Here is a 12,476-nt window from a genome sequence, read left to right as displayed (position 1 = left end):
TTAGTAACAGACACTGAAAATAACCTGCCAGGCCAAAGCCTCCCTGAAGGGTGACCCTCACACACTGGTTTCTATGGTAAGACAGCAAGCAAACACACAGTGAATAAACAGTCTGAATAGGCTGTGTATTTAGCAGCAGCTCAATAAAAAAGTCTCAGGGTGTTGTTTTCAAATGCTGCTCTGGCTAACTGAGTCGAGCATATGACATCTGACTCATCTGACGGCAGGTTATTCAGAATGGTCGTAGACTTTGCTGATATGGTTTTAGGTTTGACTTTAGACAATCCGCTGGGTGTCCTGATAATAATTAAGTTGGGCATCAGGTATTACACACACACACACACACACACACACACACACACACACACACTTATTGTGAGGCATTCAGAGTGCAGGCTAACAAGGAGTCATTTAACTCAATGGCAGCCTGGGCTTACTAATGTGAAGTGTGATGAAATTCCCTTTTGGTCACTGCTCCTGGGCAAGTTTCAATGTTTCCCCACTAATGGGCAGGGATTAAAATGTAAGAGTGAAATCTGATCCAGCATTTCTTCCCCTAAGGTCGACTTCAGTGAAGGGCTGCGTATACCATACAAACAGTCAGCCTCTCAGGGGAGAAACTGGTAACTAGATATTTAGCCTACATGTAAGAGCTCCTCCTGCCAGACGCTCTTTATGACAAGAATGTGGTCTGACAGGTCAAGAGGTTGGCACATGTCAGTCATACTGTAACATAAAGCAATGTGTTAATTTCATGCCAGATAAACGTTTAACTTTCTCTTCCGAGAATACTACACCATCTTTAAATATAATGCAGTATTTCTGTGGATGTTGCAGTGGTGCTTAATGATGTATGGAGAACAAATGTGTCACCTGATAGTCAGTGAACATGCTCCTGTGTCCGTGTCAACAATGTTCCCTTGAGTATGAAGGGAGCATGACTCAGCCAGTCCGCAGACAAATGGAGAACCATTTAAATCTGCACTGCGTTCAACCAAAGACAGTCCAGTGAAACAATAACAAAATCTGTCCAAAAAAGATTCTATTATTTGTTCTGGTGTGCAGAGAAATTCAAAGCAATAAATTAAACAGTGGATATTCTTTGCAGTACCACCACATACATATACATACACATAAATAACAATGTTCCTTGATAAGTCAGAAACAGGGAAATCAATATCCAAAATATAAGCATATTGAACAGTAAGAACTCAAACATTTTAAAGAAAAATAGACAAAGTCTATTGTGCAAGTAGCAGCAACACATTTTACATCATGCAGTTGATCAGTGATGCAGTCTTAAATAGAAAGACCCACTATAGGGATGCATGCCATAGATGATCCAGTAGGGTGATAATTGGGTTGCCATGGCAATTGTTACCAGGAACTGCAGCACAACAGTGACTGTATGCTACTTAAGGGTGAAGAGGGTTACAGAGCCAAGACAGAAGCAACAACAGAGGTCAGAAGAGAGGCTCTATAGTCGTTGTCTTACATCTTCCTCCAATACACTTCTTGCTCTCTTATTCTCAGATGAACAGATTTCAGATCAGTGGACATGAGTGTGAGAAACCACCTGCGGGTTACACATGTACATGAGCCTGTTGTATGCTGCAAGCCCTCCCCATCATCATTTCCAGTCATAGTTGCCCTTGGTAGGACACTGCATCCCAACCACGCACTTTCCCTCAAAGGCAGCATTGTCACAAGTCCTTACATCAACATAGCTGCCTGTGAAGCCATTTTCTTGAAATTCAAAGTAAACCACCACTGAACCACTCAAATCTTGGTGTTTTCAGTGCTTTGACTAACCTAAAACATCACGTCTTTTTATTCTCCTTCACATTGCATACACAAGTGGACACACAGTGGATGAATTAGTACGGGGGGGTTGCAGGAAAAGGTCTCGAAGTCGTAATTCAAGCCAACTAAACTGGAATAAAGTTGGCCCAGATAATTTAATTTAAGTAAAATTGTGCTTCTCATCAACACTTGATAGATTACTGTACTTAGCAGGGGGAGTTTGTCCACATTCTGTCACAATTGTTCTCATCAGCAAGTGCCCTCCGGTAGAAACACCTTGGGTCAAGGAGGAATGTATTTTCTATAAAGTGCAAATTTATTAGCTGTCTGTTCTGTCATTTTCAGTTCTACAGGACAAGAAGATTTAACAAGCAGCTAGACATGTAATTCCCTATGTATTTCATTGTTAGAGGAAAATCAACTACAGCTGCCAGGCAGTGATATGCTGCGCAAAAGTGTCAGAGAAATTAAAGCATTAACACTTTTAGTTACCATCAAACAAGTGCAGTCATCTTTGGAAAGAGCTTACATATGCGTCTGAACAGCTGCTTGTTGTGTAAGCACGTTCTACCTCTCGTCATCTCTTAGGTTCTTAGTTCAATTCCACCCCAGGTGCCTCAGACATGACACCTCTTCTCGTCAGCTGAGCTCTCCCTCGATTCAAATGAAAGTCAGCGTGGCCTAACATGCCGCTAAGTTGTGGCCGAGACTGAGCTGCGTGAAGGAATGCAGTCAGTTTAAAATGGTTTCCCATTTGTGTAGTTAGAGGCCAATAAATCATGGCAAAGTGGAGATGATGAACACATAGCAAAGCAATGGCCCAAGTGGCTAGTTGAATGGCAGGTCATGGTGGGTTAGGTCTGTTGGAGACACAGACCAGTGGCAGGGAGCCATGGTCGAATAGCTTGTATGGCAAAGACCCTTTCGAGGTCCAAACGTCTGTCTTTGGGTCATAACACTCGAAGCAGTCTGAGTCCTCGATGACATCGTGGCCGTTGAGAATGCGTCCACCGGTGACATAGAGCTTGTTGTTAATCACTGTAGCGCTGTGATGCATCCGACGCTCCTTTAGGTTCTCACACTTGACAAATTTGTTGGCTTTGGTGTCATAGGCGATCATTCGTCTGGTGTATCCTGGAGATTAGATTTTCATTGAGCCAACATTGAAGAATAAATCTGATGATATATTTATCTTATTATCAACGGAGCCAATGAAAAGACCAAAAACAACAATGAATTGACAATAAGTATTGTTTGTGTATCCAAAGCTTGGTGTAGCTCATTCCTATGTGCCATAGTGCTCCATTGTTGTTCGGACACTTCTAAAACTACATCACTGAGCCACACTGTTGCACTAGCATTACAGTGAACGTGGGCATTGTAGTTTATTTTAAGTTACAACCACATACATCGGTCCTGCTGCTGGAAATACTTACTAGTGCACCAAATGTGTATTAATCCACAGCCAAAAATAGTCCCACATAAAATCTCCATTTATCCCTGTTTGAGTAATGTTGCTAAAAACTACAGTGCCCAGCTGTTTAGGGAAATTACTTATAAATATGAAACTATATATATTTTTAAGTGTTTTTAGTCTTTAACAAGCAGTTAGACATGTAATGCCTATTATCGGTCTCAAGCTCTACGGCCCCACAATTGGGGAACCCTAACCCTAACCATCTCTACCTTAGTCATTTTGGGTATGTCATTTTCAAGCAAGGCCTAAAAAAGAGACTGGGTCCTAAAAGATGTACAGCTTCAGTAGGAATAAATCTTTTTTGGAACTGCAACAATGCCGGCCTTAAATTTTGACGACGCATCTCCTACATGATCTATTAAAATTCATGGCAATTAAAAAGATGTTAATGCTGAGAAACCATTCATGGATCTCACCTCCTATGATGTAGATCTTGTCTTCAATGACAGCAGCAGGAGCACAAACGTTTTTCACTGTCCTTGTCTCTAGCCTTGACCACAAGTTGCGAGAGATGTGATACACCTGTTGAATACACCACAAAAATCAACATTCAGTCCATTCATTCAGCATCAAAGATTTTAGTCAGCTTTAGTCTCGTGACATCCTAGTATTTCTGCAGAGCTTTGATTTTCTTCCTGCAAATTCATGTCAATGTTAATTTAATACTGGTAAAAGAACCTGTACCTGAATCAGCCTGACTGGGTTCTGCATGGCATCTTCCCCTCCAAAAACATAGATCCTCTGATCACTGGCTGCCACAGCTGGATGCAGCACCGCTGTCGGCATTGGTGCCATGGCCTCCCACTGATTAAACATACTGTTATATCTCTCTACTGACCGAGAGATTTTCTTATCTACCCCAATGCCTCCTAACACGAAAATAAAGTGCAGATAGGACACACTTTGGTGGGCGTATCGGGGCTCCAACATGGGCTCAGCAGTGCGCCACTGGTTGGTCTTAAGGGAGAGTGTGTAAACTGTCGCGCTGACTGAGCTGTCACCTGATGTCATGCAAAGGCTGAGCCCTCCAAGCACATAGAGGATGCTATGAATACACACATATGCAGCTTTGTAGAGGCGCAAAGGGAGTTTAGCCAACCACTGCCAACGGTGAGTCCTCTCATCGTATAGCAGAGCTTCTCTTGAGGTCTGTTCATTGTTTTTGCGTCCTCCAACCACCACCAGTGTTTCTCTGCAGGTGTAACGACGTGGTGTGGTCCACAATGGCTTGAGCTCTCGGCTACACTTGGTGCTGACTGTTAGCATGAGGCGCCTCACTGACTCGATTATCTCAGTACAGAGGGTCGAAGACTGCACCAAGGGGTCATTGGCAATAAACTGGAATAGGTAAGTTGGATGGATGTAGCGAAGACGGACTTTCTTGAAAAGATCGTGGATTGCGCCGCGTCGTGAGAAGGGGTCATGGTGGATCCATGCCAGGAGGGTCTCAAACACTTGCTCCTCCTCAGCACAAAGTCGGTCGTCTTCTAGGTAACACATGAGCTCTGGAAGAGACAACTCGCAGAAGTCCTCTGTAGCAGCTACATCAGAGAAACACCTCACAGCCATCTCCTTTGCCCTGTCCCTCAAGCTCTCACAGTGAAGGATCTCAGAGAGACGTATCATGCTCAGACAGTTTTCTGGGCTCAGCTGCCCCTGGAGGAACATGGAACAGGCCTCAAAGAGACCTCCATAATGAAGCATGGATGCTGCCTGCATAAGTGGGAGCACAATCTCCATGGTGATAGCGATGCAGCCTGTGTAGACATAATCCACAATGCCGCTGAGTACATTTGAAGAGATTCCCTTTAGATTCACTCGGGCTTGATTGCTCTCCAGAAAGTTGCTGCAGAACATGGCACGGAAGTACGGGCTGCTGGACACCAGGACGTTCCTGTGGCAGGGGATCTCCTGGTGCTCTGTGCAGAGCAGGACGTCTGTCAGGATACGCTCCTGCCGGAGGATGTTGAGCTGGGAAAGTAGGTGGGAGGGAAATTCTGAGTCTTTGAAAGAGAAAACTTCTCTTGGTTTACAGGCCATTCTGTGGAAAGGATAAAGAAAGTAAAGAGAGACTCCATGATCAGAGTGTTGTATTTCTATTGTCCACTGTGAGGAGATGGTTAACAAAAACATGGTATCACATTAGCTATTTGACTTGGATGTTGTGATCAAGAGTGTTATAACAGGAGGTATATTGTTGAAGTTGAGTTACCATAGATCTATTAAAGGAATATTTTCTATGTTTTACTTTCTCGTGAGAAGATCTTTATGTATGTACGTTAAATATGAAGCTACTTCTAGGAGTTAACTTAGCTTAGCTTAGTATAAAGACTGAAACTGGGGGTAATCGGTTCGCCTAGCTCTGTCCAAAGGTAATAAATCTCTAGAGCCACACATGTAAAACTGATTACTCAGTACAAAAACAACATGTGGTTTTACAGGAAGTTATGTGCTGACTCGTTCTTGGCATGGTAAAGTGACTTCCTGCGGTCTCACTGTAAGGTTTCCAAGCAGGTAGCAGAGACTCCAGGAAGTCACCATGCACTTCCCAAAATTTCAAACTTTTGCTTTATGGTCCAAAAGTTAATACTGATGCCTCTAAAGAAAGACTTGCATCTATCAATAACCCACCATATTGCAAAGTGTGGTGGCACATGATGTCCTGGCAGTTTGTGTTTCAGCACACATTTCCATGGCTAAAGCTGGTTTTCCACACAACATGCACTGTAAAATGACTTGATAATACAGGCTCTTTTTTATCTGGCTTACACCTTTGCCCTCAGACTAACTATGTAGATCCCTCTGATAGAAAGCTCTTTCATTTATTAGCCCACTCTCAAACTCTTAAAACTCCTGCAGAGCAGCTGTCCTTAATGTGAGTATTATACTGACTCACATATTTCTATTTTTACCCCTTCTAAATTATCTTGATGCATCCATGTAGCATTAGACCACATCTCCCTTATCAGGCAGTCCATCTCTGCTAACATTAACTGAACCGTGTCAACAGACCATCTGTGTTTGTCTCTTCATCCCTCTGATTTTCTCTCTCTGGACCTCCCAGTCTCTGTCGCTATGTTTTTTTCTCCACCATATCACTCTTCTCTCAGTCTCTGTCTCTTGCTGGCTGGAGGGTTTGTGATGATCCTGCCGTCTAAAGAGCAGGAATTTTATTGGGCTATTAGCAACACTAAGTCTTCTAATCACCACTGCGACAGCTACTGATTTACTCCCACTTACGGGGCCCAGCCTGCCTGATATATTTGGACCTCCTATAATTATTGTACATTATGAAATGCCAATGATTTTCAATGTTTTCTCCCACATCTTGCCTTAGCACCTTATGATAAATTGCATCAGAAATTAAACTTGAGTATTTATTATACTAGGATACTTTCCAGTTAGTCATCAGTAATACCTCTGAATTTTTATCATGTAACCAGTATGGCTTTGTGTGACCAATTATAGATTTAAAAAGATTTTTAAAAAACTCTTAACACTATAGCCAAACACCAAAACAGATTTATAAATATGTTATCAATACAACATTGTAAATGTGGCACAGCTGGATTATATCAGAAGTGTCTGACTCCCTTAAACCTGAGAGCACTGATGATCAAAATGAATAAGAAGAGGATACAATTGAGGATACTGAGGCTATTGAGAAAATCAAACAATTTGGCTTATAAACAATAAAAACTCTGTATTGAAGCTCTTAAATATCATATTCGTTTCAAATGTTTGGCTGATGAACCTTCTGCCAGTTCATCAACGACATCTCTGGCTGAGTGAATCCTTACCTCCTGCCCTCAGAAATTCAATAATATCCAAAATGTCTGCTCAGAAGAAATATCAGTTCCAATCGAAAGAGAATCAAAACATTATCCAGAGAGAAAGTGGGTGGTGTAGTCAGGGAGAGAAAAGGAGCATGACAACGAGAAACAGCGAGGCTCTCCAGTTAGGCGCTGTGGAGCTCGCCATGAGGCCACTGTATACATTCCTGCAGCTAAGAATAGTATCCTGGGCCACTGTGACTCCAGCCAGGCCTCTCATGTGACAGAGAGCTGTTTGGTACCCAGTTGCCGGCTTAACAGCTCTGCCAGGGTCCAGTGGAGCGAGTGTTTACAATAGCCAGGGGAGGAAGAATCATCACAGGGTCCTGACTCAGCCATCGAGCCCACCCGGGCTGGTGTTTAATCAAAGTGTCCCTGAGCTGCTAACCCTTGCCCATCTCCCTGTGCTGTTTAAGTCCTCCTCCTCCTCCTCCCTCGTGTGTAACCCAGGATGAAAGTAAATATAGAGCAGCGCTGATGGGCCAGCTTGATCAGGGGAAACAGCTGTAAGAAGTGGGCTCTGTCTGCTTCAAGGTGTGGTGCTGGTTCTGTGTGTTGTCTGCGAGTATGCACAGATGGACATGGCTCCTGTTACCACTACTACTACTGCACACCTGTCTCAGGTGTCAGTTACCATGTAGCAATGTGTGTGCCACAGTGCCATATAGCATTCATGACCCTCAACCCTGGTTGTCATGCAGAGACTGTGGTCACTCAGTGGCATTTGACCTGATGAAATTTGAGCGTTTAGTGATGTTTTTTTTTATTTTTTATATCACACATTTAAAATATACTATCCCAGTACAGTGGAATAATACAATGTAGAGAACTCCTTGGCTGATATAGAGTAATGGTTTCCAAGTTGTGGGTCACAGCACCCCAAATGTGGTTACCCGTGGTAAAACCAGAAATATTGGCATAATATGGCATCAGTAATTATTAATGAGTAAAGCAGTACACATCTAATAAGGTGTTATAGTAACTGTTAGTATCAATTATATAAAATTACAAACAGCCAGACTTTACATTCATCATCTTGTGTATTTGAATCCAGGGTAGGAATGGCAGACCCTGTCAGTAACAATGAAAACTATTACATTACAGATGTGTTTCAAGATTTTTCTAAAATCAAATTTAAAGGTGCAGTGTGTTGGATTTAGTGACATCTAGTGGTGAGGCCCACATGAAAGGCCATATCTAGAGCCAGTGTTTGGTTTGTCCATTCTGAGTTACTGTAAGAACATGGTGACACAATATGGCAGACTTCATGGAAGAGGACTTTCACCCATGACACTGGGGGTTTGTGTCCCAAGTAAAGTTGATGAAGATTTTTTTTTTTTTTACACTTGGTTGACTTATTATTATAGGTATAAACTTTGCACCATTTGGTTTGGCTTAGACAACACAACTACTTAGTTGGGTTTAGGAAAAGTAATGTTTTGGGTGAAAATAGTAAGTCAATGTTGACTTTTGGCTTGACACTTTTTCTTTTTGGTCAAAAATTAACCAGTGTGAGAAGGAAAACTGCTCATAACTCATATCCACATTGAAACAAAACCAGGTCACCCGCAGATATCATCTTATTTTAAGGGGTCACAAGCCAAAGACTGGGAACAGTGATACAGAGAAATGAGCAGTAGATTCTTATACTTTGCTGCAAGATAAAAATGAATCTGGACAGAATCTCTCGTAACATTATTTAGAGTCACTGATGGGCGCGATTAAAAAATAAATGAAATATATTCTCCTTTTATGTCATGGCCTCATGTTTCCACTCTTACTCTCCAGTGACAGACGTGGTTCTGATCCTCGCCTTCCTCAAAGTTGATATCTCTAAGAGAAGTCTTTTTTTATCCTTATCTTGTACTTGTCCTTGCAACACCTGAGGCAGTGAGATGAAATATTGTCATGTTTGTTTAACAGCACATGACAAGGAACTGGAGTTACATCGGGACATATTGAATGACATAGCTACAAGAAAGTGAGCTGTCAGCAAGTCAGACATCATGACATGCGAGCACAAGTAGCTTTGGTGGACTTTGTCACACAGTGAAATCCTACACTCTGTTACCAGTTACCAAGTGACAGCTTCTTGCTCATGGGTCATGATGTGCATGACAGACTTCTTTAGGGGTGAAGCTGAAAATCTGACAGAGACCAGTTTCTTTAAATAAATGCGTCGAGGTGCAAGATGAGGATTAAAATTTTCCGCTTTCACTTACTGGCTTGAAACCTCACTATTTTTAATCCAGTGACATTCCTATTGCAAACTTTAATTATGCACTAAAATCAGATTTACTTAAAGGAATTTCCAAATTCTGCAAAAGCATTTCTTTAAGGGTATATTTAGATATGTTCAATAAATCTTATTTAGAACGTAAAGCTTTATGATGGTAAGAATGCATGATAAATATAGGTCAGTTAAGAACATAACGAAGCACCATTCTCATGTACTGTTTTGTGTTATTCTAAAGTGGCAGACCAACCCACAATGTTGTGGGAAAATATAAAGAGTGCTCATTCCTGGAAACAGAAAGTGATTTCAACAGTGTTGTAGTCAAGACCAGCTAAACTGAGACCAAGTCAAGACCAAGACCAGAGTGTATCAAGACTGAGACCAAGACTTTGAGGGGTCAAGATCAAGACCAGAGAGTACCAAAACCAAGAATACCAAGACTTTGAGGGGTTGAGACCAAGTCACGACCAAAAACAGACAGTATTTAGATAACTTAGGTAGCCAACATGTGGCTAATATTCACCATGTCTCTTTGGGTGAGGCCTCGTAGCCTTCTCAGTCGGCGTATTGCAGGATTTACAGACTGTTGTGTGTTTTCCTTTGGACGCTGTTGCAGAGTTTCTCTTTGACGTTGTGTGTGTGAAGGAGGGCAGCGACGGCTAACAGCAGTTAACAGTGACGAAAAAGTAAAATTTGAAATAAGTCAAGTTATTGGTGCCATTTGAAGCATGAAGTTTTAGGTTATATTGACTTTTTTTTACTGACCTGCTTCATAAAATACTGAGTTTTATTTGTTAGAATAACTTTGCAGCTGTGGGCTCGTGGAAAACCTCTCTTTAACTTTCTGTGCCATGCAGGTGTTTGCTCAATAACTACAGACTGTGGAACAACTTTTTAAAGTGTTAAAGTATTCTCAGTTAATTATGAAACCATTGCGCGACAAACTCAACATTATTAAGTGAATAATATGACAAACATGACCGAGTAAAAAAAACAGTAAATTTCGGAGACGAGATCTCGAGTACTACAACTGTGGATTTGAAAGACTGTTATATCACGTTTTGTATTATAGGTTTTTTTTTCTTAAGGCACTATAATGATGATGTTTTGTCAATGAAGACATGAGGATGAACTTGAAACCCAACCTTGAGGCTTTGAATAATCATTCCAGTATTATCACTTTTACACAAAATAAAAAAGTAAATAAAAGCATCTAACACCCTGTGTGGGTAGCATGTCTAACATTTTAGACCTCATAATGGAGGTGGAGAAACCTTCCTTGATTCATCACATGCATCTCAACCAAGCTTGGAATATAAACCCACCGAACCAGGCAACTACGCTGAGGACCCAGAACTCCAGGAACCTATGTTGCTAAATAGTTTTTTGTATTTAATTAAATTACAACACAGTAAAATGTGGGCCAGATTCAGGTATATTATTACAACATAGACTAACTCTACATATAACAATACAGTATCTTTGTTCCTTTGAGCCTACAGAGCTCAAAATAAAACTATTAAAAACACATCATCTGTTGCACTGGGTCACCAAATGTGTATTAATCCATGGCTGAAAATAGTCCCCATATGTGTATTCATGATCTATTTTAAGCTCTTCATGAATGAATGGGATTGTTGCTGAAATGGTCTTACCCATTGGTGGCTTATAGTATTTTTTTTAAATGATATTTGTTGATAAAGATATTATCTATATATACATATATATATATATATATATATATATATATCTATTATATACTATATATTATATATAAGATCAGAAAATATGGACCCCACCTTGAGACCCAGCAGCTCATGTTTGCCCTTTTTGGCCCACCCTGCAGCAGGTTAATCCGTGCATGATCTCAGCACACCTGACACCCTGCTCAGTGTGTCTGTCTTAATAACAAACACAACGTTTTGATGTGAAGCATTAATTCCCATGGCACGGATAATCAGACCCCCCATCACCTCTCATTTGTCTCCTCGGGTCTCGGTGCAGCTCCATTCACATCCACGGTCACGCCTCGACAGGAAGTGACGAAGGTGGCCACGAGCGTGACGAACGGCTTGTTCGAAAATACAACAAGGAAGTGAGCGTTTATTGTGAAGGGACAATAATCACCGGATAAAACATCTCTTCGTATCTGGTGGAGGGTCTGCTCGCTCGGCTGCTGGGTGTCGGGGGGAGGGTGAAGTCACCGTGGACTTGCCCGTTTCTGATCCGTCTCCGGGGAGTCTTTGCTCGTAGCCAGCTAACTAGCTAGCGATGAACACGGACGTGGAATTTCACATCAGGCAGAATTATCCGTGGAACAAGCTCCCTGCTAATGTCAAACAGGTACGGTGTGTTCACGTTACCTCCGGGCAGAGGGAGCCGGGAGCACCGCTGTGTCCTGGAAGGAAGAGGGGGGGGGGGGGAACCTGTCAATGTCACCGCGGTGCTCCCTCTCTCTGTGGACGGGCAGCTGTCAGGAGACTCGCTAACCTCCTCACCGCTCAACCGGAGCCATAGCTGACCATTACGTTACGTTACATTACGTTACGTTACATTACATTACGTTACATTACATTGCAGCCAGGCTGCCTCCCTGCTTTAACTTCGCTGACATCACATGACCGTTCGTTTGATAGGCGGCGCGCGCCACATGACGTGTCAGCGCGTGAATGTCACCTGTAAATGTTCGCACCTGTTTGTGCGCCAAACACGCATTGTGGAGAAATATGAAGGATGTTTATTTTACTATTAATAGTCATGCCATTCATCGTGTTGGAGGTGGAGGCGGGTGTCTGTACATCCAGCACAGCAGCTTTGTGTGCTGCTGCCTGCATCCTTCAGCATCCTCACCAAAGCTGGGTTACACAACCAGAAAATGTGGGGCCCGAGAGTGTGTGCTAATACAGTTGAAAAGATGTATAGATGCATGAAGGTTCAGATCTGATCTCATCATTGTTTTATTTTTTAAATCTTCACTAAGATCCAGAGGTCTGAAATTGCTGTGGCACTGAAACCCGAGAGGGTAGCCTGCTGTGAATGAATGAATGTGCACTAACAGTGAATTTTCTAACAACACTGACAAAGAAATTGAATTCAAGTGAATCAGCCACATCATAGCCGATTCACC

At 42.1% G+C, this 12,476-nt stretch overlaps 2 protein-coding genes across 5 annotated transcripts in view; one reads left to right on the top strand and one right to left on the bottom strand.

Annotated features, from left to right (window-relative positions):
- Positions 1-358: 358 nt before the first annotated feature.
- On the bottom strand, positions 359-11,432 carry klhl38a (kelch-like family member 38a). Of its 3 annotated transcripts, none has more exons than XM_019264314.2 (4): positions 11,323-11,432; positions 3,965-5,321; positions 3,697-3,802; positions 359-2,937 (listed from the first exon to the last, which is right to left on the bottom strand). In XM_019264314.2, the coding sequence occupies exons 2-4, from the start codon at positions 5,318-5,320 to the stop codon at positions 2,648-2,650; spliced, it is 1,752 nt and encodes a 583-aa protein (XP_019119859.1). In that variant the 5' UTR covers position 5,321; positions 11,323-11,432; the 3' UTR covers positions 359-2,647. The 3 variants fall into 3 exon arrangements, with proteins under 3 accessions (XP_019119859.1, XP_027142017.1, XP_010734425.1); XM_027286216.1 differs by lacking the exon at positions 11,323-11,432 and adding an exon at positions 11,149-11,175; XM_010736123.3 differs by lacking the exon at positions 11,323-11,432 and adding an exon at positions 7,081-7,462.
- The window catches only part of fam91a1 (family with sequence similarity 91 member A1), a 21,263-nt gene continuing 20,195 nt past the window's right edge, over positions 11,409-12,476 (top strand). The window contains exon 1 of one of the 2 annotated variants that reach the window (XM_019264312.2): positions 11,409-11,692. In XM_019264312.2, coding sequence (XP_019119857.1) covers positions 11,621-11,692 — 72 coding nt within the window. In that variant the 5' untranslated portion in view covers positions 11,409-11,620. The remainder of the gene's footprint in view (positions 11,693-12,476) is intronic. The other variant, XM_019264311.2, reaches the window with a different exon arrangement.

This window comes from Larimichthys crocea, chromosome XIII (assembly GCF_000972845.2).
Source record: "Larimichthys crocea isolate SSNF chromosome XIII, L_crocea_2.0, whole genome shotgun sequence".
Classification (NCBI taxonomy): Eukaryota; Metazoa; Chordata; class Actinopteri; family Sciaenidae; genus Larimichthys; species Larimichthys crocea.
The sequence above is the reverse complement of the archived record's forward strand: the minus strand, read 5'-3'. Positions and strand labels throughout refer to the sequence as shown.